Genomic DNA, 25896 nt, shown 5'->3' with positions numbered 1-25896 from the left:
GTGCAAACATGTCGCGTAAAACACCTTCCCCGTATTAACTGTACCGACAACAGGTGAGGGAGATGAACAGGTCAAAAGTTACGTACAGACTTTGTTTTTATTCAAAGCTGCACCTGGGCGCTATGTTCCTAGGCACTAGTGATCAGTTAATATTGATGGTTAGAAATTCTGATTGTATTTACACGATACTAAATTCATAAGTAGCCAAATTGTGAGCAACAGTTCATTTATCATCCCCCAAAACACGCATACCACTCTCGTTCAAGATAATTATTGTCGTGCAATTGGTACAAAAAAGACACAATGCTAGCTGGTTGATACACAGCTAGCTAGCGATAAATGTTCTGTCTCATAATGGGAAATAAAATTCAAAATCTAAATCTCGTAAGGCTAAAGTAACATATGTAATATGTTTTTTTTATCCGAAATGAAGCCAGAAACCACATGATCCACTACCGTCGGAAATAAAAGAAACACGTCCATGCTTCAATGCAATAAATCATCATATATATTGGCGTTAGCATAGAACCGTAACCTACCAGAGGTCGTGCTTCTAATGTTAAGCACCTTCCATCAATTAACAATCAGTACATAATTCGTTGATTTCATTACAAAGCTGCTAAAACCCGCATAAGCATAAAAAGACGCTAGCCGCCTCATTTCGGTATGGATTGCTACGCAGTGATAATAATTTACACAACATTAAAATGGGGTTTTGCACCACAAACAAGCAAACAAGTGTCCTAACTCTTTGGAAGCTAAAGTAGCCGATAATTGGATTCGGTAGCGATCAGCAGAAAGTGCGCGCTTACTTTCCGCTGGTTGAGTATACCGAAAACTAAAAATCCCTACCATGCATCCTGCGCTGTAGACAGTTTGCTGATGAAGTGATGCTTCTACCTGATTCTAAAATACGAAGACAACTTGTACCGGAAGAGAGGACTGCTGCTACCGTGTTGATCCTTAAACCTATTTGAATGTTTTAAAAATGTTTCGTATTCCGTGCCATTATCCTTGAATCGATGTTGTATGAATCGGGTGAGTTCTACTGCATCTACAGCTCTGCTGTGCGACAACATTCAGACATCAACAACTTAAAATACCTTAGAAGTATGGCGCAACTCGCGAGCTTCCTCCTTCTCTAGGCATGACTTGGAATCGGCTGTTGATATTGATGATTGTGGCGATTCGAGTTCGAGTAGGAATGGTGATTGCCATTATGATTCTTCATCGGTTGTTGTTGGTTCGGTTGTCCACCGTTCTGGTTCTGGTTCTGGCCATTTCCTCCACGGCGACGACGAGAGTTGCGTGGAAAGAAACGTTTTCCCGGCGATCCTCCGTTGCGCATACTCGACTCGGGTGAGGACGGACCGTTGTAGAACTGCTGCTGCTGATTCTGCTGAGGGTTCTGCTGTTTGTTGATCATATTGTTTCCATTATGATGATTATTATGGTTTTTCTGGTTGTTTTGGTAGCCATGGAATGGCTTCCGATTTTCCTTCGCCATTTGGGTGTTTCCGTTCTGGTTTTGCGGAACATTCCCATTTTTGTTGGAGAAGAAAGGTTGTCCTGAGAAAAAAGGGTTAACCATTAGCACCAAACAATACCTCTTATTGTACAATATAATTACCTCGAGAGGGACGACGCTTCATGCGCTTCACAACCGGTTTAAATGCTTGCTTGTCCGGATCGTAGTGACAATCAAGAAGTTCAACCAACTCAGTGCGTTCGTCTTCCTTCAATTCTGCAATCTCCTTGATCATGTTTTCCATGCCTTCGCGTTTATTTTCTTGCCAGAGTTGACGCAACGATTCGTAATCGTGGCCACATTCAGCCAATACTCGTCTATACGTAACAGCTTTAACCCTAGAAACAATGTGCTTTAATGAATAAAGTTTGTCTCCATGAGCAGCGCACTATATTCTTGCACTTACCTGTGGTAGATTGTCGTCTTAAAATAGAGCAAAAATACTGGTCTCAATGAATTTTGACGCACCAGAATCTTCTCCTGCTCGTCAAGCTCGGATATCTCGGTGGAAATAGGCGAAGCATATTCACACAGCACGGTGCACATCTTTTGACGATCCGCGTCGGTCAAAGGAGGAGATGCAGACCTAGTCGCAGTAGCCGTAGCAGCTCCTTCTTTCTCCTCTCCTTGTTTCTGCTCACCATCATCTTCCGCAGAGGGTACAGTGTTCTCGGCTGCCTTGTCACTCTCAACCTTCACGGCATCTTCAGCGGTGGAGGATGAATTTGTGACTTCTTCAGTATCACCCGAAGAATTTGGCTCCGTTTCCAACGGTGATGAAGTAGACGAAGTCTCCTTCGGTTCAGCTGTGTGCAGAAAATATTCTTTTAGTATCATAGCAACCATCTTGTCATATGCTTGCAACTCAAAATGGCGACAACGCCATCTTCTTACTCACCGGTTGCTAAGCGTCTGGAAATTTCGAAGGCCATCCTTGCACGGTACGCCGCGTTGCCTTCAAATCCTTCACGGGAGCCTTCTTTTTCGTCCAAAACTATCATTGCCAACTGACGAATCGTCAGATATTTGATCGTTTTAGTACACTTCTCCTCAGCCAATTTGAATCCATTTACAAAGGACTTGACCGACTCTGCAAAGCGATCCAACAGCTTGTACTTCTTCAACGCCTCGATGACCATATAAGGCACGAACTTTCGTTGCTCGTGGTACACCAGTACGATACCCTCGGATCCTTCATCTTCACGACGACGCTCCTCAAGCCAGTCGATGAATTCGTTCAGCGCCGCGATCTCCATCTTGGTCTTCATCACGCGATACGTCTGCATGCTCTTCAGCATGCGGAAAAACCCGACCGTGATCACCCGAACCTGATGCCGTTGACGGGCAGCTGGGTTCAGGTTCATCAGGGGCATAATGTATTGCGCATACTGCTGGTCCGGGGTAAAGGCAGAGATTTGTACGATCTCATCGATAAGCCTGCGACCAGTAGTATCTATATCGATACCAATCAAGGTGTACTTGCCATGTGGCAGTGGGTTGGTATTAATCGAAAGATCGGTTTTGTCGAATTTCGAAGATAACACACCAGCTGGCGTATCGCACTCGTCGAAGCTGCTATCTTCATAATGCTGCTCCTCGTCAATACCTACTTTCGATTCGTCCGAACCAACTACCATTTTGTACAATCTGTACAATGAACAATCACCAAAGGCGCGGCTATTAATTTTATGTTGCACTGCAAAATATTTCCTATACTCTTACCTGTGATGAAATGCACTTAAAAATCAGTATGTAAAAAAATACTATTCGGGAATGAATCGCACGGAAACACGTGGTACAGTTTCAGGGAAATGTTTGAGGTTATAGGAAATGTAACTTCCAGAGCACTTGCACTCAGATGTTTGTTCTTGGATCGTTGTAATAGAAATGATCCTTCTCATCCTTCCATCCTTAAACAGGACTCGAAAAGCACTGCTCGGTTAGTTATGTCGTATTTTAAAAAGAGATGACTATAGTTTCGTTTTCGAGTTTTCGTCGCCTACTTCTTAGTACCCTTGTTTTTGCAGCGGATGCTATAAAATAATTTAGCTTCGTAACAAATGCCATTTAACGAATATTTTTCTGTTTCATGTTAATTTCAGCGTTACATCAAACTAGATATGATTTTATATGACCTTGTTCATACGAGAATAATAGGATTTGTTAATGATTTAAATGACTTCAATTGAATATTCTTCGTTCACATGGACATTATTATGAGGTTTATAAGGTTTTGATATGAAGCAGCATGGCCTGGCAGTAGTAAGTTTTGCTGTGATTTGTTCTGTTTCTAATATCGTATAACAAATAAAAATAATCAACACTAAAATGTGAGCAAAAAATCATTATATGTATTAGCGTTAGAATAGAACCGTAACCTACCAGAGGTCGTGCTTCTAATGTTAAGCACCTTCCATCAATTAACAATCAGTACATAATTCATTGATTTCATTACAAAGCTGCTAAAACCCGCATAAGCATAAAAAGACGCTAGCCGCCTCATTTCGGTATGGATTGCTACGCAGTGATAATAATTTACACAACATTAAAATGGGGTTTTGCACCACAAACAAGCAAACAAGTGTCCTAACTCTTTGGAAGCTAAAGTAGCCGATAATTGGATTCGGCAGCGATCAGCAGAAAGTGCGCGCTTACTTTCCGCTGGTTGAGTATACCGAAAACTAAAAATCCCTACCATGCATCCTGCGCTGTAGACAGTTTGCTGATGAAGTGATGCTTCTACCTGATTCTAAAATACGAAGACAACTTGTACCGGAAGAGAGGACTGCTGCTACCGTGTTGATCCTTAAACCTATTTGAATGTTTTAAAAATGTTTCGTATTCCGTGCCATTATCCTTGAATCGATGTTGTATGAATCGGGTGAGTTCTACTGCATCTACAGCTCTGCTGTGCGACAACATTCAGACATCAACAACTTAAAATACCTTAGAAGTATGGCGCAACTCGCGAGCTTCCTCCTTCTCTAGGCATGACTTGGAATCGGCTGTTGATATTGATGATTGTGGCGATTCGAGTTCGAGTAGGAATGGTGATTGCCATTATGATTCTTCATCGGTTGTTGTTGGTTCGGTTGTCCACCGTTCTGGTTCTGGTTCTGGCCATTTCCTCCACGGCGACGACGAGAGTTGCGTGGAAAGAAACGTTTTCCCGGCGATCCTCCGTTGCGCATACTCGACTCGGGTGAGGACGGACCGTTGTAGAACTGCTGCTGCTGATTCTGCTGAGGGTTCTGCTGTTTGTTGATCATATTGTTTCCATTATGAAGATTGTTATGGTTTTTCTGGTTGTTTTGGTAGCCATGGAATGGCTTCCGATTTTCCTTCGCCATTTGGGTGTTTCCGTTCTGATTTTGCGGAACATTCCCATTTTTGTTGGAGAAGAAAGGTTGTCCTGAGAAAAAAGGGTTAACCATTAGCACCAAACAATACCTCTTATTGTACAATATAATTACCTCGAGAGGGACGACGCTTCATGCGCTTCACAACCGGTTTAAATGCTTGCTTGTCCGGATCGTAGTGACAATCAAGAAGTTCAACCAACTCGGTGCATTCATCTTCCTTCAATTCTGCAATCTCCTTGATCATGTTTTCCAAGCCTTCGCGTTTATTCTCTTGCCAGAGTTGACGCAACGATTCGTAATCGAGGCCACATTCAGCCAATACTCGTCTATACGTAACAGCCTTAACCCTAGAAACAATGTGCTTTAATGAATAAAGTTTGTCTCCATGAGCAGCGCACTATATTCTTGCACTTACCTGTGGTAGATTGTCGTCTTAAAATAGAGCAAAAATACCGGTCTCAATGAATTTTGACGCACCAGAATCTTCTCCTGCTCGTCAAGCTCGGATATCTCGGTGGAAATAGGCGAAGCATATTCACACAGCACGGTGCACATCTTTTGACGATCCGCTTCGGTCAAAGGAGGAGATGCAGACCTAGTCGCAGTAGCCGTAGCAGCTCCTTCTTTCTCCTCTCCTTGTTTCTGCTCACCATCATCCTCCGCAGAGGGTACAGTGTTCTCGGCTGCCTTGTCACTCTCAACCTTCACGGCATCTTCAGCGGTGGAGGATGAATTTGTGACTTCTTCAGTATCACCCGAAGAATTTGGCTCCGTTTCCAACGGTGATGAAGTAGACGAAGTCTCCTTCGGTTCAGCTGTGTGCAGAAAATATTCTTTTAGTATCATAGCAACCATCTTGTCATATGCTTGCAACTCAAAATGGCGACAACGCCATCTTCTTACTCACCGGTTGCTAAGCGTCTGGAAATTTCGAAGGCCATCCTTGCACGGTACGCCGCGTTGCCTTCAAATCCTTCACGGGAGCCTTCTTTGTCGTCCAAAACTAGCTTTGCCAACTGACGAATCGTCAGATATTTGATCGTTTTAGTACATTTCTCCTCAGCCAATTTGAATCCATTTACAAAGGACTTGACCGACTCTGCGAAGCGATCCAACAGCTTGTACTTCTTCAACGCTTCGATGACCATATAAGGCACGAACTTTCGTTGCTCGTGGTACACCAGTACGATACCCTCGGATCCTTCATCTTCACGACGACGCTCCTCAAGCCAGTCGATGAATTCGTTCAGCGCCGCGATCTCCATCTTGGTCTTCATCACGCGATACGTTTGCATGCTCTTCAGCATGCGGAAAAACCCGACCGTGATCACCCGAACCTGATGCCGTTGACGGGCAGCTGGGTTCAGGTTCATCAGGGGCATAATGTATTGCGCATACTGCTGGTCCGGGGTAAAGGCAGAGATCTGTACGATCTCATCGATAAGCCTGCGACCAGTAGTATCTATATCGATACCAATCAAGGTGTACTTGCCATGTGGCAGTGGGTTGGTATTAATCGAAAGATCGGTTTTGTCAAACTTCATGGATATCACACTAACTGGAGTGTCGCATTCATCGGAACTGCTCTCGTCGTATTCCAGCTCCTGGTTGACCCCGTCCTTCGATTCGTTTAAAACTACTACCACCATTTTGCACTAGCTGTACGAACAACGCGATTAATGGAATGAATTTCAACGCGGAACAAAACACCTGGTCACTATTTTCTTTTCTTCGATCGCTTTCACTAAAGATAAACAAGATTATCGCGTAGGACGTGGTTTAACCAAACTTAACTGCTTGAATTAAAAACACTTCTAGAGAACTCTCGCTGCAACCTTTGAATGCTTCACCTTTGATTGTTCGAACGAAAATGACCTGAAGAGTTGGTAGTATATGGTATTAAACGTACGGCGCCTGCTGCTTTACCAACACAAATATGAAAGCAGTATATAATCTCATCGTCCAGTCTTGTCCGAGAGGAAAGGTTCGAAGACTATAGTGCAAAATCATAGCAACCCTAGAAAAGGATAGCTACATGATATCGTTTCCGCCATGTTGGAGCATTGCTGTACTTCATATCCTTAGGTCGTTGACATTGTAGCCGATCGACTCTCAACTGGTGAAAATTAAAAAAAAACACATTCCAAGCAATATTATCAATATTGCACCAGGTTCGTGATATATCACAAAAATACAAGTCGCACTGTGCATAGTTACAAAGGAAACTATTTATTTTACAAACAAACAATTACCATCCACTGCTAACAGCACATCCTTCATTCCAGTTGTGATCCTTAAAAGGTATTATTTGCACCCCTAAAGTTCAGTCTTTCAATCCTCATCTTTGATGCAGTTCTCAACCAACTGTTTTAGGTTTGGATTCTCCATAGCCGCTGCTATTCGTTCCTTATCATTGATCTGTTTGTTAACTGTGACCAGTGGCACATACGTGCAGACAGAAAGAAAGATTAGACAAGATGTAATTTACCTTCCTCAATGCTAACGCAATCACCACTTACTTTCGTCTTCCGTCGCGTGGGCACCTTTTTTGATATAGATATCCAGCTTCAGGTTATGATTAATATTTCGTTCAATTTTCACTCTTATGCAAAGTCCGATCAACGTAGCTAATGAACAGTGTGGAACCGTTGGATTGAACTCGACACGCACGACGTTTGCGTTACCTGGTGTTGGTTCGTTCACGAATATTCCCTCTTCGTACACTACGTGCAGATCCTCCAGAGTGTTGGGCTTTTCCGGGTCACGAATTGTCCGCAAGAAGTCGTAGATGGTTTCTCTCAAATCGTCTGTACTTCGATAGCCCAACTCTTGCAAAGTCGGTCCGCGAGGAACCGTTCCATCTAATCCGGCGATCGGATAAGCTTTCGAGTTCGACGTTGACGCGTTGGTCAACTCTTCTGAGGGTTTCTTACGAAAAAAGGAAAGCATTGCATGGAACAGGTGTAAAATAAAATATTAAAACTCAACTTATACACTGTCGATAATTTGCATCACGACTTGAAACGCAACACCGTCCGATGCGAAGATTTGCTTTGTTTACATGCAATCACAGAAACGTCAAAATGTTAGGGCCTGTCTAGACGTTACTTCTTCCCACCGCGAAGCTGCTATAAAACGGAAGCCGTAAAAATTTGCAAAAAGTAATTATCATCTCGTAAACTCAACAAAAGTGCAAGAAGCATAATCTCATCATATTTCTAAATTTCTAGTCTAGTTCCGCACACACCAAGGAAGCAAATTAAAATTTAACGTTATTGCAAACAGTCTTGAATTGAATTTATACCGCATTGACAGTTAAGCTACTGTCAAAAACGTCATCCCCTTTAAATTCCTTCTGTGCCACCTCTTCTTCAGAAACGATTGCCTATCATTTTGGATCTTGGTCCGGTACGAAGGCTTGCAAGAAACCCGCTAGCGACGAGTTTCCTAGCAAGTAGCAGCGAGTCGTGAGCTTCCATAGTCCCTACTCTTGTGGTGCGTACACATTTCACGGCATCCAACAACAACGCATAGTGCGACATCGCCGACCGTCTGTTAACCCGGTCACACACACGCCGCATAACGAGAAGAATCTATAGATATCCGCAGAATTGATAGATCCCTGGTGTAGTAGGCCCGTGTTCGGCATCCCATCCGTTTTATCGGAAGATTCTTTACTGCCCGAAGAGTCGGGTTAGTGGAGTGCGTGTGCATCAGACCGTGTGTGCGTGTGTGTGCAGCGACCTTCCCAGGGTGTTCAACAATTTCATTCAGGGTCTTTACTTTTTCGGGGTGCGTCTGTGAAATCCTTTTTTTGCCGTAGCAACCCAACGAGCGTTCCTCGAGGAGCAACAGCAGTAACTATAGTAGCGCGAGATTGAACAGTGCGTTATTTGTTGTGCGTGTTGTCCTTGGTGTTGGAAAGATAGCATAAATATTTCGGTCAATATTAATCATACAATCAGTAGTGAACAGAGTGCGAACTGCGTCTCTGACCTGGTGCAGTTTATCTTTCCAAATTCCAATTCCGCAGGTGGTGGTGGTGGTTGTGTAGCAGTGTTTGCTTATTATTCTTTTTCTTCTCTAGCGGTACACGATTTCAGTGCGTGCACTTTGGCGCTGCGAACGAGTTTGTCAAATCGGTGGAATCGGTGAAGCGGTACAGAAAGTGCGTGATCTTTCGTGAAGAAGAATTAAGCCAGTCTTTTTGTAGCAGAGTGTTGTGACAAAAGCAGAGGGCGAGTGCGTTGAGTGAGCGGATAAGCAAGAGCGCCCAGCAACGGAAGTGTGATTGAAAGAAGGAAAGAAACAGCCCGAGCGAAGCAGACGACAAGTCCCAATTCTCCACGCCAAACATACCAGCAAATCGCATCAAAATGGTTATCAAGGTGTACATCAGTGGAATGTCCGGCAACAAAGAGGTAAGTTTGAGCACGCCAACACCTGTGGAAGGGTGTCGGAAGCCAGAAACACTCCTCTTGGCCATGGCCATGAATAGGGAAAAACACCCGCATGTGGGACCAGCCCGGCATGTTCAAATTTTATACGGTCGCACAAATGTATGCGTGCGCTTGTACTGTTGGGGCTATGTTCTGTCGGTATGTGTTCCTAGCGACCATAGTGTAACAGTTATAAATAATCGCGTTTTAAAAGAAGCCGTGTGTGTAGAAATGGCGAGCACATTGGGGTGGGTTTTTTAGCTGAAAAGCGAGCGAAAAATCTCCCATTCCCGATAGCAAAAAAAAAAAAACAAACGCGGGCTAGAGATACCAGCAGAGAGTGTTGTGGGGCGCAAGTTGATTAACTTCCGTTTGTTTGCTCCGTGTGCGATTAGAAACCGACCATCGCACGCCCAACCAACCCTACATGGTCAGAAGAAGCGGTACTTGTACCTCGTTCGCTTCCTCATATCTACTTTCCTCTCTCTAGCTTTTTCTGGCGATGGAAACTCCATTAGTGTCAGTGTTTCCAACAGCAATAGCTAGATGTTACGGGAATGCTCCAAAGTGCATATTTCATAGCCTACTTTTGAGTTATCGCAATTCTACTCTCTCCCGGAAGCGTCCGGAAGATCCTGTTCATGTGCTCCAAGAAAAGAATAGGCTTGCCTATAAGCGACCAAGCCTCCCCAATAGGACTACACGAAATGCTGGAACATGATGATGTCATGCATCAGTACATCCCAAGCCCGGCCAGTCATCCATGGTGTGAGTCTTTGTCGTACATTGCCGAAGCTTACAAAGCGATGGGGTATACCGAATGAGGAAATGTTCGTCCCCAACAACGACGTCCAAGTTGTCATCTACTGGTGTGACTAAAAATATGATTCATAGCGCGCAGTATTGAACGGCATTACTTTAGTCTCGGCCTCCGTTATGATTGACCAATGAAGTGGTTGATGTGCATTTAAAAAATACTTTGGTTCGATAAGGGTGACCGCCATGTTTGGGGGGAGCTTACAACACCCTGTTTTTCTCCCCGGGCTTGAACGCTACGACTGGTTCCGTTTAATCAGTGATTCACTTAAATTGAACTCCACGGACACACCCCGATGCGCGGTCTCTGTACAACGCATCGGAAGGTCACGATATCTTTGTTGTCTGCATTTGGAGCCAATGAAGGAGGTCGATTGGAATATCTTATCAACGCTTAGACTCTCTTAGTAAATTAACTCATTAACAAGGTTGTTATTTAAGTAATGTATTTTAATTGTCAGATTAGACCACAAAGAGTGAGCTTGGCGTTTATTTTTTTATCTGCTAAATTCCTTATCCTTCTGGATGTCTAGTCGTAAGTGTAATGTATAAATGTAAATAGGAGATGTTATTCATGTTTTACATTGTAGCATTCTGTTTGAATGTCACTCTCCTCGTATGTTTATTTGAGTACATCTCCACCCTCTTCAGGTAGAGGCTGGACGATCGTTAAACGTGATCGTCCGAATCATTCCGTCGTTCTAATGGTTGCTAGAACAGGGGTGTTTATTTATAATTGCAATATTTATACGATGTAGGGATGTATTTTCCATTGGAAAAGAATAAAGACAAGTTTTAAGATGCCAGATCAGGCAGATGTTATTTGTAGATGTTTAAGAAACTCCGGCAAAGCATCAGTTTGCATCAAAGAAAATATACCAAAATGTTTTCACCAGTCCCATTTGGGCTACTTCCGCTCCAATGCAATGGCCTATGACGCATGGTTTAAAAATTAAGTTCAACTAACTGATTCTACCATTGCGTCCTCTCCTACACGGTGCTTGGTGCAGTGAGTTATGTGCGCTGCTCGCTTCGTTTGGCACAAAATAATAATTGGCAAAATGGTTTTCCCGTTCCAACCCAACCTTCAGACACGAGCAAAAAAAAAACTGTTGCATTCTGTCGTTGGAGATTGGAGGAGCTATCCAACAAAGCGGACCTGAAAACCCGGAGAGAATGCCAATCGGTTTTATGGACCGTGATAGTTACGTTTTGCTAAGTTGCTGTTGGTGGAATTTTAATGGGCGATCGGTTTTGTGTGTAAATCTCCCAGCACACACTGTAAGGTTTACCGGTGTTAGTAGGATCTCATACAACCGCTTAGTTGCCTACCAGTCTGTGCTCAGTAGTATGAAGAATTCTAAGATATACGACCGGAGAAAGAACGTGCAACATGGTTGAGTAATAACGAAATTCATTTATTCCCAACCTCGTGGTTAGTTTCGCGTGGTTTTCTGTTCCAATATTTTAGTCATTCTGTGGTCTAAGCGAATAGCTGCGTTTTACTATACGAACATAAAGGACAGCTCTGTACACAATGCCGCTGCGTTGTACCCATCTACTCCCCCATACACGGTGGTGTACATAATGCATCTAATTAGTGTGCAATAAAGTGCAGCGGCAGGCGCGGTGTCGGTTGAATCGTCATTCATCCCGGCCCTAAACGGTCACCTCTTCCGGGCCGGTTTGGTTTTGGTAGACTGATTCTTCTCGCTTCGCTTTTGGAGAGGAGACACAAGGGCTTATCATTATTCAAGCGGAATAGCGTGGAATAGATAGAGTGGAGTGAAGAGTAGAGCACAGCCATCACGATCATAGCTCGGGTTTAGTACGAGCATGGTTTGATCGCATCGTTCATTCCCGCAGAACCACGTTTCAGTTCACTGAGCACAATCATACGGATGTGCAATGAAGGGTTGCCGGGGCCGAGTTTTAACCCTTTTACAGTAGAGTTATTAAGAATACTTACACGATATTTTCTGTACATGCCTGTAGAACTCTGCTGGACAAACTATCTCTTTATGCGATGTAGTCAATTGCTTTTATTATTTATTATTTCTTCAAAGGTTAATTTCACTGCTTTCACAAAATATCTTCATGTTGTTGCCCAGCTTCAAAGAGTCTCGTTTTCGGTCACATTATGAAATTCACACTCACCGTCGCTCTGCAATGCGTCATCGCTGCCGGTGTTTCGTTTGCAGCTGTAAGGTATTTATTGTTTTATGACCGTTGCAACATGTGCCGCCGAAAACGGCACGAAATAAAGTAAATATTGCATAAAAAAATAATGTTCCAGATGGATAACAACGTGAGATGTGGTTGAGAGAAACATGTTGCAAAATATGGCACAATTAGAGCACACGTTACTATTTTCCAAAACATTGAGTAGCGTTGTGCTTAATGAACCTTTGGAGGGGTTTTATTGGTAGTGAATTTTCAGTGAATAGTCATTTGAATCATGGGTTGACTCGCAAATGATCCATAAAACTTTGAGAACATATGTATCTTCAAGGATGTCTGAATGTCTGGACATTAATGTTTTTTTATCTAAATGACTAATTAAATTAAAATTAATCTATTTAATTTAATCACATTGAAGGTTAGTCTGGAGATCTTCAAAAAAGCATCAGAGTCATCCATTCGACTCAAAGATTCATCAATCTAAATCTAACTCAACTCTAGATGAAACTGTTGTAAAAAGCCCTTAACATAACCCCTTGTTTTATGTTAACGTAACTGAAATGCTTTACTAATAATAACTAAATAAAAAGCTGCACACTATTTGCGTTTGTAGCACAAAGTCCGACAAAATCTTCAGCACAATACATCTCAAAATAGTACGACACTGACCCAGAGAAAGGGGAGTGCATTGAAGAGGCGGGTGTAATTTTTTTCCTTCCAAATAAAGAATCAGTCAAGGCCATCATCCCACCCCATTCAACGGATTGATCGTCCAAGGCGAACGCCTTTGGGCATCCGCTCGAACCTTTATACTCGGCATGCCCCTGCTTTTATGTTGCGATGGAACCGATGTTCTGCTGGCGGCTGGCTTTGGTCGTGCGCGAGGATCACTTCTATATTTGGCTAAATGACTATGCTTATGGTTGGTGTGTGCACGATGGATCCGCAATGCTGATCGACATCAGCTCGGGTTTTGTTAAGGCCAACCACACACGCACACACGTCCCCCGTTGACAGCGCATTAACGTTGCATATCTCGCATGCTTAGCAAACCAAATCGTTCGGTAAACATTGTTACACATTGTTGCCGATAGAAATGCTCTCGTTCGTTTCATTTTCGTTTGCTTTGACGAACTTGATGTCGGAGAGTCCGTGCCGTGTCGTTCAGTATGGGTAGATGTCAGGAAGTTGTATGCAAAATGGAAAGAGATACCATTTCCTTTCGTGGTTTGTTACGCAGATTCAAATTCTTATTCACATCTTTCATTAATTCAACATGTGCAGCCGGCGTCTAGCGAACCAAAAGAGACTGTGAGCAAATTAGATAATTTGAATTTAATTGCCCTTTTTTCTGCCTCCTGCCGTACCGTGAGCAAATAACGCTAGAAGAGAAGCTGGCTTTTGCGGGCAGACCAAGCGTTAGAGACGGTTTATTGGTCGTTGGCCGACGGGTCGTAAGCAAATTCACCCCACAGTGTTAATATTTTCGGTGTTGTGTTATTCATTAAAATGCTCGCAAACGAATTGAAATGTGTTCCGCGAGGGTTTTCAGTACCAACAATTCTCGGTGACTAAAAGCAGTAGCGTGAGGGAGGAGGGCGGTAGGTGTACTACCAAACAGTTTATTTTTTATTTTTGAGGTGAACACTTTGCACATAAATAGACGCACACGTTTTGCATTGCATCAGAAGAAAGTCACTCGACACCACGACAGAGTAAAGATGACCACGATCGCGTTGGTTTGGCTTTTTTCGAAAAGGAAAGTGATTACACGTCTTGCGAAAGAAGAACTTAAGAAGGCTCTGGTGTTGTTTTTCTTTTGCACCACCATTGACGGATGTGTCGATACGCCAATCGACGACACCCATTAAGCGTTCGGGGGAGACCTACAGGTGTCCTTGAAACAAACGGGAAGCGATATTCAAACCGTTAAACCTTTCCCGAAGCAAGACACAATCATTAAAACGAACACGATGCCAAACCTGGGAGGAATGATCTCTTATTCTCGAAAGTTTGTTTGCGCACTTGGCACTCAATTTTGTAGATGTAAAGAATAACAACACGAGCACTCTGGTGCTGGTGGTGAATTCGTTGAAGGCGAGTCACATTCCGATCGGTATCAGTCGTCGTCGTTAATTGTCGGTGGGTTTCTGTCGGTTAAAACCTAGGGGAAGAAGGACAATAATTTGTACATTTCCCAATTAACCACCGGGAAGAGAGAAACGCTAGTTGAACATGTTGATTTTTCGTCTTTTTTAACTTGTTGATCTATTGTAGTGCTTGCACAAAGAATTGCCGGCTACTAACGACGCCAAGAATCCGATTGGAGTGAGTAGGATACTGTACCCTAGCAAGAGGTACGATGACGATTAAGATTTATTGCAGTATGAGCAGAGATGCGATAAATGTACAAAACATTCTTATACCGGGGCAAGATTTCAAGCCAAATAAACAAAATAATGTGGAAAAGGGGCAGGTTTACATCAATCTGACAAAGATTCTGATGATTGTAACGAACGATGGTGATATTCGCATGGCTTAGGGTAAAATCCTGCCAATAATCATGCTCGTGGATCCTCGTGCCATAAAACGCGCTTTCTAGTGAGTGACAGCCTCAGCACAAAAAGCGAAGATATTTAAACAACCAACCAATCATCCGACAATTGATTCAGCAGTTAAAATAATTAACTAGAAGATGAACGTTTTGTGGCGCCCTAAAGCGCATTCCACTGACGCGCTGCCCCCGACTAGCAACGTCGAGATACTAGCGTTTACCCCCGGTTCTACATGAAATACCTCAAAACCTCAATCAATGTGATCACGATCTTGCGCCATGTTTTGACATCCCATCACGAAGACGACGCCCAGCGTTGAGAATGTTGTTGAGGTGATCTTTTGGCGCGTTGATGGCCATGGGCGAAAAGCGAATCACGCACGTCACGCGAGATCATCGACCCTCTCTCGATCGAATTTCGCATCTCAAGTGCAATGCCCTAGTTCACCATCAAAAGCGCGTAACGTAATGATTGCGAACCAGCAGGTGTGAAAAGCGTTAGAAAGACGATCGTACGTCCTCTTCACATGTAGAGAGAGTGCTACCTGGGTGCACGGACGATCCTGATCGAAGTACAGTGCGACACGTGCTCTCGTGTCTGTTATGTGTTGTTCGTTTGTACGCCATCTTGTGAGCCATGTTTTAATCAAAACCAAACGAGCCAAGAACAATCGCTAGTGGACTTACCACTGCCTTGAAAAAGCCATGGCAATCTTTCCCACGTAATGCTTTTACACCGTAAACAAATGAGCATTATTTAACGCCTCGCCAGAAGCACACGCGATGCCACACTGAAGCTGTCCCCGGTGTTCTCTCCTCTAGCTCACTAAGATGATGATGCATTCTGTGACAGGTGCATTGGGTTAGTATTGCATCCACAAATAATACTTCCCCGCTTTCATCGTGATCATTGCTTCTTCATTGCCACTTTTGTCACTGACCGTGTCGGATATCTCTGATCCGAAGAGTTGTGTCTCTCTAAACCGTTCGTATTGTCGTCTGTTGACATTGAGGATGTTGAGTACAAGAAATGGGGCTTGATATGTACGATCACTACCGCACTTACACATTAAAGACCTGAGAGAGGTAAGGTTTGAACCCAGAACGTATGGCGCTTGATGCTTATCACTTACCAATCCTTCTGTCGATCTGCTTTACACCGATCGATTAAAAAGAGCTACAGTATTGTCAAAAGCGAAAGTGATGATCCATTCTTTCCATCGTGATCGATTGTAATGTGTGAATTTTTGCGAAACCAAACATGGCACCAGATGGCAGTGCTAATCACAGCCACTCTGCGTTAATTTGACACGACAATCCTGTGTCCTATGTGCGAACAGGCAAAACACTGCAACAAATGTGCGAATGTGAGACAAAATTGACGAGCTAATTGCTAGACGCATACTTTAATGTCAAGGAGCTGACGACGTGCACGGTGAGCCGGTGTGCTAAGTTCGCTTCCTCATTCTGTAACAACTCGCTTCTTCACTTCCGTAACCTTGGGGGAGGGCCTGATACGTGTGGGCACGGGGTAAAACGATCGTATAAAATGGTCGTATGATCGTGAAACATTCTCTTAAAAATATCAACGCCTCGGATGAGATAATACTTGCGTTGAAAGGGGGTAAATGACCGTTCCTTCTTTCCATGCCACACAGCGCATCCTCGGGCCTGAAATAGTCGTTTGGTTGGCTTCAAATTTTATGTTATTACAAATAGAAAGAAAAGGACACGTAATTAGATGGGTATATATTTCGCCTCGTTTTCAATTGACAGTTAGTACGTTCTGGGTGAGGAGATCTCAACGAGTCAGACCACATATCTCAAGAATGGGTTATCCGCGAAAGGATTTCGCCGTGCAAATGTGTATCCCACGGGCCGTAGGATATCGTGCACCTTGCGAGATTAAAGTGCAGAATTGGGCCAATAAATGTTTGCCACAAACGGACCGTAACGCATATTTACGGTCATAAATCACCAGCGCGACCCTTGAAACCTTTTTGCGCGAGTGAAGCAATACGTGCTCGCTGGTAACCGTTGCATATATTTGTCCTGAGATGTCAAGGGATTTTGTTTTGCTTTGTGTTTCTGCATGTCGTCAAGGAGATCTTCATGTGTCTGTTTTAAGTTTATGGTCCATTTAAAGATGAACAGCAGTGACAATGGAAATATTTAAGACGTCCTGCCATTGCACAGATGATTTTGTTATGCTGATGGCTGTACGCAACAGAACTCGATCAGAAACCGTGTTTTGTTTATGTCTGTACGATTGTTCGACGGTAAATGCTGCACGATCACGATTGTCGCCATGGTGTAATCCGTTCACGATTTCGTCCGTTCTCAATACAAGATGTTCCTTCCTTGAGCTTCCTTTCATCAAATCCCTTACGACACTGCTTCCGCTTCTCTCTCTCTTTCTCTCTCTCTCTCTCTCTCTCTTTCTCTCTCTCTCTCTCTCTCTATCCATCTCTGCTAAAGTTGCTTCTTTCATTTGTCCTAAAGAAATCTTTCTCCTAGCTTGAGGTTCCTCGGAATCCCCACGATAAAAAAAGAAGATCGAATGTCTAATTTTATCTATCACCCTTGTGGTGTTTTGCGCGCGCGATCTGTTGCCCCGCGGCTGTAATATGGTCACATCACATCAGAGTTTGAATTAAATAATCGCTCCTTCGTCCGCCGAAACACACACACACCGGACAACGTCTGTGCTGTGAGGGTAACGATCGTGTAGTTTCAGTGGCAAAGGGTTGTTTTCACTGATACTGGCAGAGCCTGCTTGTTTGTATACGCGCGTAGTAACGTTACTTATGTTTCACGGGCGGCCAACACGGTCTATAACCAAAAAAAAGGGCAAAAAACAGACACCAACAAACCAAAGATGTGTCTCCTGTATTTTTAGTGATTTGGCAAACACCCGCCGACACTAAAACAACACACATTCGGAATCACATTCGTGTTGTGTTTGTCTGGTGTTTGGTGTCTCTTGCCACGCGCATCAGTTCGTCAAACGCACGGAGAGAAAATTATGAAACAGAAACCTAGGGAAATCCTAAATTTTCCCCACCGGTGCAATGATGCTGTGTTGCTTTGGGGTTTTCTGTTTTTTTTGCTTCCGTGTTGCTGCTCCAATCATAATGTCTGACGGGCAGCCGAGTGAAGAGGGAATGCTCTTGGGTGACTTCAAATAGATTGCTACCCTTACGGGAAGAGGAAGAACACTCGTCGTGTAGCAATTACCAACTGTGAGTGATGGGAAATGATTGAATGAAATGTAGCGCTCGCAAGGTAAGAAGTGGACCCGAGTCAGATGATATGCAAAAATAGCATTTCCTTGCGCTTGAAAGCTGCTGTACATGCATGGGTGTGTGGAGGAAGAGGTGATGATGCCGCCGTGTAGGATTAATAGGTGAATGAAAATATTATGCTCATAAATCTGCACCCAGAGTCGCTGGTGGGAGGCATCGTATCTAGTAGTTGCGAGGAAGGTGGATTACTGATGCAGCAGTACTGGGTCTTCTTGGGGCGAGAATGAACGATGCTGATCGTGTGGAAGTTCACGTCGATATCTGGAGCAATAAGTTTAGCTTATTTATTTTCGGTTAGCCTCACACAATTTTCTGTGTCAAATTGGTCGGTTAATCTAAGCGTATGGAGAAAAATCTGTAGTACATCAAGGCGTGCTAAAGGAAACAGTACGACATGTCCCGGGGACAGTTTATGGGACCTTGTCAATTAATTTTACGGAAAAGATGTGTAGTAATTCAAAAAGCGTATAGCCAACCGTTCAACCAGCAAGGCCGCGTCGAATTCGCTTGCTACATCGCACACAAATGCACGTGCAATGGGTGGGTTAGAAAATGTTGGTAAGAAAAAAAAAACCCCCGAACGGAAACGTATCAGTAAATGTGGCAGGTTGAAAGAGCATTAGTAGAAAAAGGCAAACAGAACTTGTTGTTTATACTAATTTTAGCACAAGAGGCACTGTTTCTACTTTCCTTGGTAGTTATTTTCTTATTTATTCCCAACCCTAGTTGTGTGACACTTTGTGACCAGAATCACGCAGTCGTGATGTTGTTGTTCATCGGCGAAATTGTTGGTCATGTAAACAAAGACTTCCACTGCGACACTGAGATCGACCAGTAAGCGGGAAGTTCTCCAATGGCCGTTGTTGCACGAAAGATTTATCGCTTCCAGACACAAAGGTTCGAGGTTCTTTATTTAAAGAAAATGATTTCTTTATTCTTTGTTGGTGCCGGTACCAAAATTTTCGTCCGATTGTAACACCTTTAAATAGTGGACCGTGCAAAAGTCGCACAGCCGGCGGAAATCAATCTTGCACCCCGTCTAATGTCCCAATGTGAAATTAGCCGCCGAGTTTGGTTCGGGTGGTTTCCTTCACACTTGATTAATTGCACGAATGTCCGTGAAAGAAGGCCGACGATTTAATTCTGTGATGACACCTGAGACACGTACATGCGTGAAATATTAGAACATGCGATTAGTAAGCCTTTTTTCCCGACCGGGATGTCGTCCACTGCGAGTACGTTTAGAGACACGATCGTTTTGGGCTGATCGAGAATGCAACATCAACAGCTTCTGTGTGATCTGTAACATCTGCTTACGGACAGGAAAAATGAGTGTACTTTAGTTGATTGAGCAATGAAAAATACAAACACTCCGCTGCTTTCCACTCTTTCCCGCTTGGCATGTTCTACCTGGGAACCCCTAGGGTGTGAAGAGAGGGAGCAATTTTTAATGTTCGTTCTGTTTTTTAGTGGAAAACAGATCTCCCTGATGCGAGTGGAATGCTGATAGATTTCCCAGCGGGATAAGAGGAGGTGATTATTCAAATTAAAGCATTTCGTTTCATGATTTGTGTGATTTGGAAAAATGCGGTAGATTAGTTGGATCAACGAGACATATCAACATGACTCTTTTTGTGATGGGAGAATAAGACAGCTCTTTAATATAAGAATTTTCCTTCCGCTATTCTTCTTGCTTTTGTAGGTGAAGAAACGCCAGCAACGGGTCACGATGATCATGGAAAGCAAGCACATAGAATATACCGTCATCGACATCACAGAGCCGGGCCAGGAAGCGGAAAAGGATTTCATGCAGACGAACGCCCAGCACAAAGGATGCACGATCAGTGATCCGAACCCACGGCACGCACTACCCCCGCAGCTGTTCAACGACACCGAGTACTGCGGTGACTACGACGACTTCGACATGGCCAACGAGGTGGACAATCTGGAAGTGTTCCTTAAGCTGGCGGCACCGGCACCCGAACCGGAGCATAAAAATGGCGACGAATCTGCACCTGCCACCGTTGTCGCCGCCGAGGATGAGGACGAAAACAAAGAAAACAAGACTGAAGACAACGGTGCTGCCGGTGACGGTGCGGAGGCGACTGAGGACGCAAACGAGGTTTGAGATAGAGGCGTGACAGTAACACAGCTCCAAACTGCGGCCCATGTGTTTGCTCGCTAGACAGTGCCGATGATGGGCCGCAGAAAATCGAATTAAAACAGCAAAAAAAAAATCAACAACAAAAGCCACATGCACGACACCTTGCTGCCTATATACTCCCCCGTGTTGTATGCGTGTGTATGTGTGTATGTGTGTTGCGTGTTTGGCCAGCTAACAATATCGCGTTTGTTGCTTCTCTATTCCCTAGCGTTTATATAGATCAGCTCAGCTAGGGTGAGAAAAATGGTGCCGTTACCGCGGAGAAGAATAGGAATTCTCTGATTCGTTTTGGCGATGATATCGATTGAATATGTTTGCGTTTTTCCCGGCAATAACGTTTAACAGCGTACTACTGCTTCCAGCTTAGCAACTTCCATAACATGCTTTCCCCAAGTTCCTACTGTATGTAGTAAAGATAAGGCACTTAACAAATGGCGGGAAGCAATAAATGGCCGTCAACACTGCCCGCATAGTTCAGGACCTTCAGGTTTATCTTCCATCGATCAACAATACCTGCACGTGTAGTTAAATGGCAAAGTGATACCGACCACCACTACTATGCCACTACTAATCCATGAAAGTAAACACTCTTACACACTCTCTCTTTCCATGTTTGGTAGAATAAAGTCCCGGAACGAACTACTTTCTGGCTTCCTGGGATGTAGTTTAGCGTAATTTAACGTTTGATCGATTCCAAGTCGGATGTAATCGGTAAATCCTAGCCGAGGTCAGTTTGTCTTTCACGCACGCAAAACGCGAGTGCATTTGACCGATAAACACAGGGACATAAGAACATAATGTCGACAAGAGGTAGAATCGGTAGAATGTCAACCAAGAAGGTAGAGGTTGTACAGGATGGTCCGTATGCAACACGTGGTTTCGTTATGGTTACCCTACGTGATGCCAAGAGGAAATGTTCGCTTATATTATCGGGTTAGAACCGTCTGTTTGTAGATGCCAAATGAAAGGCGTGTCACATATTTCCTACAAGGAATGAAAAATCTTGAACGAAATTTACTGCATGACAACTTACGACTCTATTTTTTTTTGGTTTATCATTGACATAGTTGTTTAGGAATTGATCATGTGCAACTATTTGTTTCCCCAACTTTTCCTTTGTCATTTTTCTTGTATTCACGCACAAGGTCGCGATGAATGATATCAGTTCGTGCGCTTAAACATACCAGCATTGTAAAAACTGTTATGCAAGCGAGGTGTCTTGTGCACCACCTTGTCACGTATCGCTGACCTGTCAAAGAGTCACTCAGCAAAACAAACCGATAAGCACACGCATGGAACACATATAGAAATTATTTTACATTCGCCGTCACCTTAACACTGGCAGTGCCGATGGATTATTTCGACATGCTTACGGCGCACCCTTAGAAGAGATAGATAGAGTTTGTGCGTTAGGTGCTTCTGATGACAGCATCGAAACAGCGAAAAAAGACCCAATAAGCCATTCCTTCCCTGCACGCAAAAAGAAAAGGGACGTTAGTAATACGCATACATGAGAAGAACGTTTTGCGTAAAAAAACTAGGCGGTAGAATTATGGCAGTGTATCCGTTCATACCTCAAAATGCAGTGCAATTTTATCTTTCGTTAGCAATTAGTTTTCCATGAATAATCGCAAAAAAGAAGAATTATGAAGTAATGTTTGGATTGAATTTGGATAATGAATCTTTCTCCGTGGGACAAAACCCAACTATAAAAAGGAATTAAAATGTATCTAAATATAGATTTTATTAAATTTCCTTATTCATATTTCTTTACCGCAATGCTTAGCACGTTAAAGGCAATCGGGGAAAAAGCTTAGGAATAGAATGAAAAGGAACAAATAAACAATAGAAAACAAAACACTCACACACTACAAAACGGTAAACGAAACGTATCACAACACAACATACCCATTGTTCTCTGCAGAAAAGTAACAACAAACAGAAGCAGAATTAGTTAGCTCAACGATAGAACTTTAAACATAGCAAGAACAGAAAATCAAAACAAATCATAAGCAAAACGAATGCGATGATGCCGATCGGATCGGGATTGTAATTCGCAGATCGATTTTTTAAATTTAAACGCTTTATTTCGAAATGAGGAGTGTTTAGTTTTTGCACCTTTTTAGCCCGTTATCGTGATGCTTTGTTCACTGCGCGCAAGATAATTTACAATGCGCATTATTACAATTATAGATTATGGTTAGTGCTGATAATATTATTATTACACAACACGCGAATACAATTTCAGGAAATAAAGGACATACCCTTATCACACAAGCGGTAAAACATCACGCACGAATGATTTATACTATTTATAGCATTAGCGAATAAAATTGAAAAAATCGGTAAAGAGATCCATTTAACGGATTAGTAAAGTTATTTTTAAAGCTGTTGCATGCCTTAATTTAAATGTAAACTAAAAATGCCTTGCAACAACGCCTTATATGTACATGCAGGCAGTAAAGCAGCTTATCATAGATAAGGTCGTATCAATTTTTGGCGATCACGGCACACCATCTGTGGCGTTTTGCTATCAATGAAATTGCCTTCGTTTGATAGCGAGAGAGAGAGAGTGGGTGAATAATGCAAATCGTACAGCAAAACGTGTGCAAGCGTATCTGGGATTTTTTCGGTGACTAATCCATCGACGTGTTGTTAAACGAGTTCTTGATGTCATCTAACGTAATTGGTTTATTACATCACCTTGCCCCTAACCAAATAATAATGTTTCATTTTGTTTCTTTATCGTCATTTTCCAAAATTCCTGCACATCATCACCATCACACAACACTTACTGGTACATGACCCTCACCTTCCCATTGGTGAATTATTTGGATTTGTGACCATAACACACTGATTGCGTTCCTTGATGCAAAATTACGCACAATTTCAAATGAATAATTGGCAATAGGCGGCTAAGGCTCCTCCGGAAGAAGGAGGGGCAGAGCTGCAATCGGATAAAGAAATACCTGACGAAGAAGCAACCGCTACAGTTGACGAGAAAAGCGATTATTTGAAGGACGCAACAGAGGAGTTGACAGAAAAGTCAGTAAAAGAAGAAGAAACTTTAGCTGAAGATACGCAGGTGGAAGAACCGGAAGTTAACATTGAAAAGGTAGAACCAACGGAAGCAGCAACGATGGAGCACTCGAACGAAGAAAGTGATTCTCAACATGACGCATCATCCCAGCAGAAGGATGATGAGCAAGAAGATGTTATTGAATTCAGCGAAGAACTTGAAAGCCCACCAACCGTTGAAGACAACACAACCGAACAGTTAGTGGTACAGAATGATAATGATTCTAATGTTCCGGAAGTCATAACAGAAGAGCAAGCAGCTACAATGGAACATGAGTCCGATGATGAAGAAGCTAGAGATGATTCCGTTCCTGATGATCCTGAAGACGAAACAGTAGAAGAGGCGATTGTAGACGATGAGCGGAAAGAAGAATGCGCGATCGCCAAGGATAATGGTAAAATTGCTGCAGAAGAAGACATTCTAAAGGAAGCTGTACACGAAGAATCGGCGACCGGTATCGACCATAGTTTGGTGGAACAGTCTTCCTCAAACGATCAACAAGAGGATCATGTCGAAGAGATGGAAGTGGAACAGGATATTCTGACGGACGAGGACGAATCATCTGAGAGTGTGGAAGACTCAGAGGGTGACAGTCAGATAGAAAACCCAGCCAAGGCGACAACAAGTCCGGAGAAGGACGTGGCAGAAGAAGATGCAGCAGTGTCATCAGAAACCGGAATTACACATGAATCCCGATCAATCGGTGAACCCGAGGTTTGACAGTGGATATTGTCATATTCAAGAGCATCCTCAATGTTTCGCAATGTTGTTTACTGTTGCTCTCTACTACTCTGCATCTCTGTTCTTTTCCACGCGATGTTTAGTTATGGCTCTGGAATGTGGCATTTTATTATTTATCGGTAAACAGTTCCAGTGCTCTTTTCTTTTTGGGCACACGTTTCTACGTACGTAACATCTACACCTTTTATTCTTCCGCACTCAAGCACCGTTGTTGTTTCAGATCATCTTTTCACACTCTCTTCAATTGGCTGATCTGTTTTATTGTTTATCTCACTTCTTTACCCTTGAGTCATACACCTTCTAACAGATTCTGGTGGTTGGTCTATACATAACCGCGTGAAGCATATGTAAAATGGCTCGTAGCTTCCTTTCTCTTAGTACAAGCTTTTGCCTACAAGTTTACACAATTTCACCGGTCTTTTTTGTTTTGCTTTTGTTCGCTTCCACACATCGTCCCCAGCGGGAATGATGGGCGGTGTGTTTAATTTTAGCTCCTTCACTTTCCTTTATCCTCTATTACACTATCACGCGATGGTGTATGTTTGTGCAATTAATAACAACACATTTCGTGCAAGAGAACATTTCTTTCCGAATCACATAAAAATGGTGCGTGTGCGTTGTGTGTGTATTGTGCTTTTGAAGGAACCGGCGGAGATGGAGGCCGATGGTGACGTCGATGCAGAAGAACAGGAACTACGACGTGCCTCCGCAGCATTGGCCGGCAAGAGCGAGGACGCCGTCGAGCAGATCGGAATGGATGAGGTGGAGGAAGACGAAGCGGACGACGCACTAGTGGAAGCCGCCAAAGAGGTCCGGAGTTTCTGTTAAGATCGCTATGCTAGTAGTGGCGCCGTGTAGTAGCTTTCGTAGATAGTTTTGTTTTGGAAATCGTTAGTCATATCCCCTCCATACCCTCGAATGCAACAGCTTTGTGCATGAATGATTGCGCGACTAATAATTTTCCCCGTTCTTCGAGTGATGTCCATAATTGCTAGCTCCGTGCAGTATCGTGCTTGATCCGTTCGAGAGCGTTTTATCCTTATGCTCATCTTCTTTTCCTCGCGTTTATTAGGACGAAATATCCAGCAAATTGGTTGACACTGACGATCCCATGATGGCTGAACAGGAGCAGGAAGAATGAATCCAACCGACCACAAGAAATCTCATCAGTTAAGCTAATAAACCACCAAATACTGCTCATACCAACACATCATCGTTACTACGCCGAACGCCGGATACATCATTGTGGGGATCACAAAATCTCACATCGAGTGCTACTGCAATGATTTCAACACTACAAGAGGCAAATGGATGGAACGCGAACCCTGTCCATCGCATCAGTTTCGCACTTTTTATGAATCGCCTAGTGATAGGTCAGCGTATCAATGGTTGCTTAGTTTAGTGGCAGCCATCGTTCTGTAAAGTTCTCGCCCAACGAGTGAAGATAAAAATCAATAGAGGCGATCGCGTAGAGAGAGATAGAAAGAACGAGAGGGAGACAGTGTGACTTAAGGGAAAACCGCTGTTTTAGGAATATTTAGTGTGTTGCGAGATCGCATTTAGCTTTTATACCGTCCAGTTGTTGGAAGTGCGATGCAACACACTGCGAACTTATTATTGTGCCTCGAGCAAAGGAACACAGTGTGTACCGACGTGCCATACTACATAATTGCAAGGTGATCATTTGTTAAGGAAACTACGGTCAATAAATAAAACAAATAATGCTG

General features: G+C 43.3%; 4 protein-coding genes across 4 annotated transcripts; 1 reads left to right on the top strand and 3 right to left on the bottom strand.

Annotated features, from left to right (window-relative positions):
• Positions 1-1141: 1141 nt before the first annotated feature.
• On the bottom strand, positions 1142-3165 carry LOC128714565 (maternal protein exuperantia-like). Its single transcript, XM_053809440.1, has 4 exons — positions 2427-3165; positions 1935-2334; positions 1631-1866; positions 1142-1569 (listed from the first exon to the last, which is right to left on the bottom strand). Exons 1-4 carry the CDS (start codon positions 3163-3165, stop codon positions 1142-1144), a joined length of 1803 nt encoding a protein of 600 aa, XP_053665415.1.
• A 1347-nt stretch (positions 3166-4512) lies between these two features.
• On the bottom strand, positions 4513-6539 carry LOC128713226 (maternal protein exuperantia-like). Its single transcript, XM_053808087.1, has 4 exons — positions 5798-6539; positions 5306-5705; positions 5002-5237; positions 4513-4940 (listed from the first exon to the last, which is right to left on the bottom strand). Exons 1-4 carry the CDS (start codon positions 6537-6539, stop codon positions 4513-4515), a joined length of 1806 nt encoding a protein of 601 aa, XP_053664062.1.
• Positions 6540-7221: 682 nt separating this feature from the next.
• On the bottom strand, positions 7222-7839 carry LOC128714048 (MIP18 family protein galla-1). The gene is made up of 2 exons (XM_053808925.1): positions 7410-7839; positions 7222-7319 (listed from the first exon to the last, which is right to left on the bottom strand). Exons 1-2 carry the CDS (start codon positions 7837-7839, stop codon positions 7222-7224), a joined length of 528 nt encoding a protein of 175 aa, XP_053664900.1.
• A 1427-nt stretch (positions 7840-9266) lies between these two features.
• LOC128711250 (glutamic acid-rich protein) lies at positions 9267-25310 on the top strand. The gene is made up of 5 exons (XM_053806117.1): positions 9267-9311; positions 19888-20307; positions 23261-24142; positions 24812-24979; positions 25242-25310. The coding sequence occupies exons 1-5, from the start codon at positions 9267-9269 to the stop codon at positions 25308-25310; spliced, it is 1584 nt and encodes a 527-aa protein (XP_053662092.1).
• The last annotated feature ends 586 nt before the right edge of the window (positions 25311-25896 follow it).

The sequence above is a fragment of the Anopheles marshallii genome, chromosome 3 (genome assembly GCF_943734725.1).
Source record: "Anopheles marshallii chromosome 3, idAnoMarsDA_429_01, whole genome shotgun sequence".
Classification (NCBI taxonomy): Eukaryota; Metazoa; Arthropoda; class Insecta; order Diptera; family Culicidae; genus Anopheles; species Anopheles marshallii.
This window is presented reverse-complemented; position numbering and strand designations above follow the sequence as displayed.

Excerpts from the sequence above, each read along its gene's own strand:
- LOC128714565 (XM_053809440.1), bottom strand. The coding sequence starts at position 3,165 with ATGGTAGTTGGTTCGGACGAATCGAAAGTAGGTATTGACGAGGAGCAG. Across the intron at positions 1,867-1,934 it reads AAGACGACAATCTACCACAG|GGTTAAAGCTGTTACGTATA; the intron begins GTAAGTGCAAGA and ends CATTGTTTCTAG. Across the intron at positions 1,570-1,630 it reads GAAGCGTCGTCCCTCTCGAG|GACAACCTTTCTTCTCCAAC; the intron begins GTAATTATATTG and ends CTTTTTTCTCAG.
- LOC128713226 (XM_053808087.1), bottom strand. The coding sequence starts at position 6,539 with ATGGTGGTAGTAGTTTTAAACGAATCGAAGGACGGGGTCAACCAGGAG. Across the intron at positions 5,706-5,797 it reads TTCCAGACGCTTAGCAACCG|CTGAACCGAAGGAGACTTCG; the intron begins GTGAGTAAGAAG and ends TTCTGCACACAG. Across the intron at positions 5,238-5,305 it reads AAGACGACAATCTACCACAG|GGTTAAGGCTGTTACGTATA; the intron begins GTAAGTGCAAGA and ends CATTGTTTCTAG.
- LOC128711250 (XM_053806117.1), top strand. The coding sequence starts at position 9,267 with ATGGTTATCAAGGTGTACATCAGTGGAATGTCCGGCAACAAAGAG. Across the intron at positions 9,312-19,887 it reads GAATGTCCGGCAACAAAGAG|GTGAAGAAACGCCAGCAACG; the intron begins GTAAGTTTGAGC and ends TTGCTTTTGTAG. Across the intron at positions 24,143-24,811 it reads GATCAATCGGTGAACCCGAG|GAACCGGCGGAGATGGAGGC; the intron begins GTTTGACAGTGG and ends GTGCTTTTGAAG.
- LOC128714048 (XM_053808925.1), bottom strand. The coding sequence starts at position 7,839 with ATGCTTTCCTTTTTTCGTAAGAAACCCTCAGAAGAGTTGACCAACGCG. Across the intron at positions 7,320-7,409 it reads CCACGCGACGGAAGACGAAA|TTAACAAACAGATCAATGAT; the intron begins GTAAGTGGTGAT and ends CACTGGTCACAG.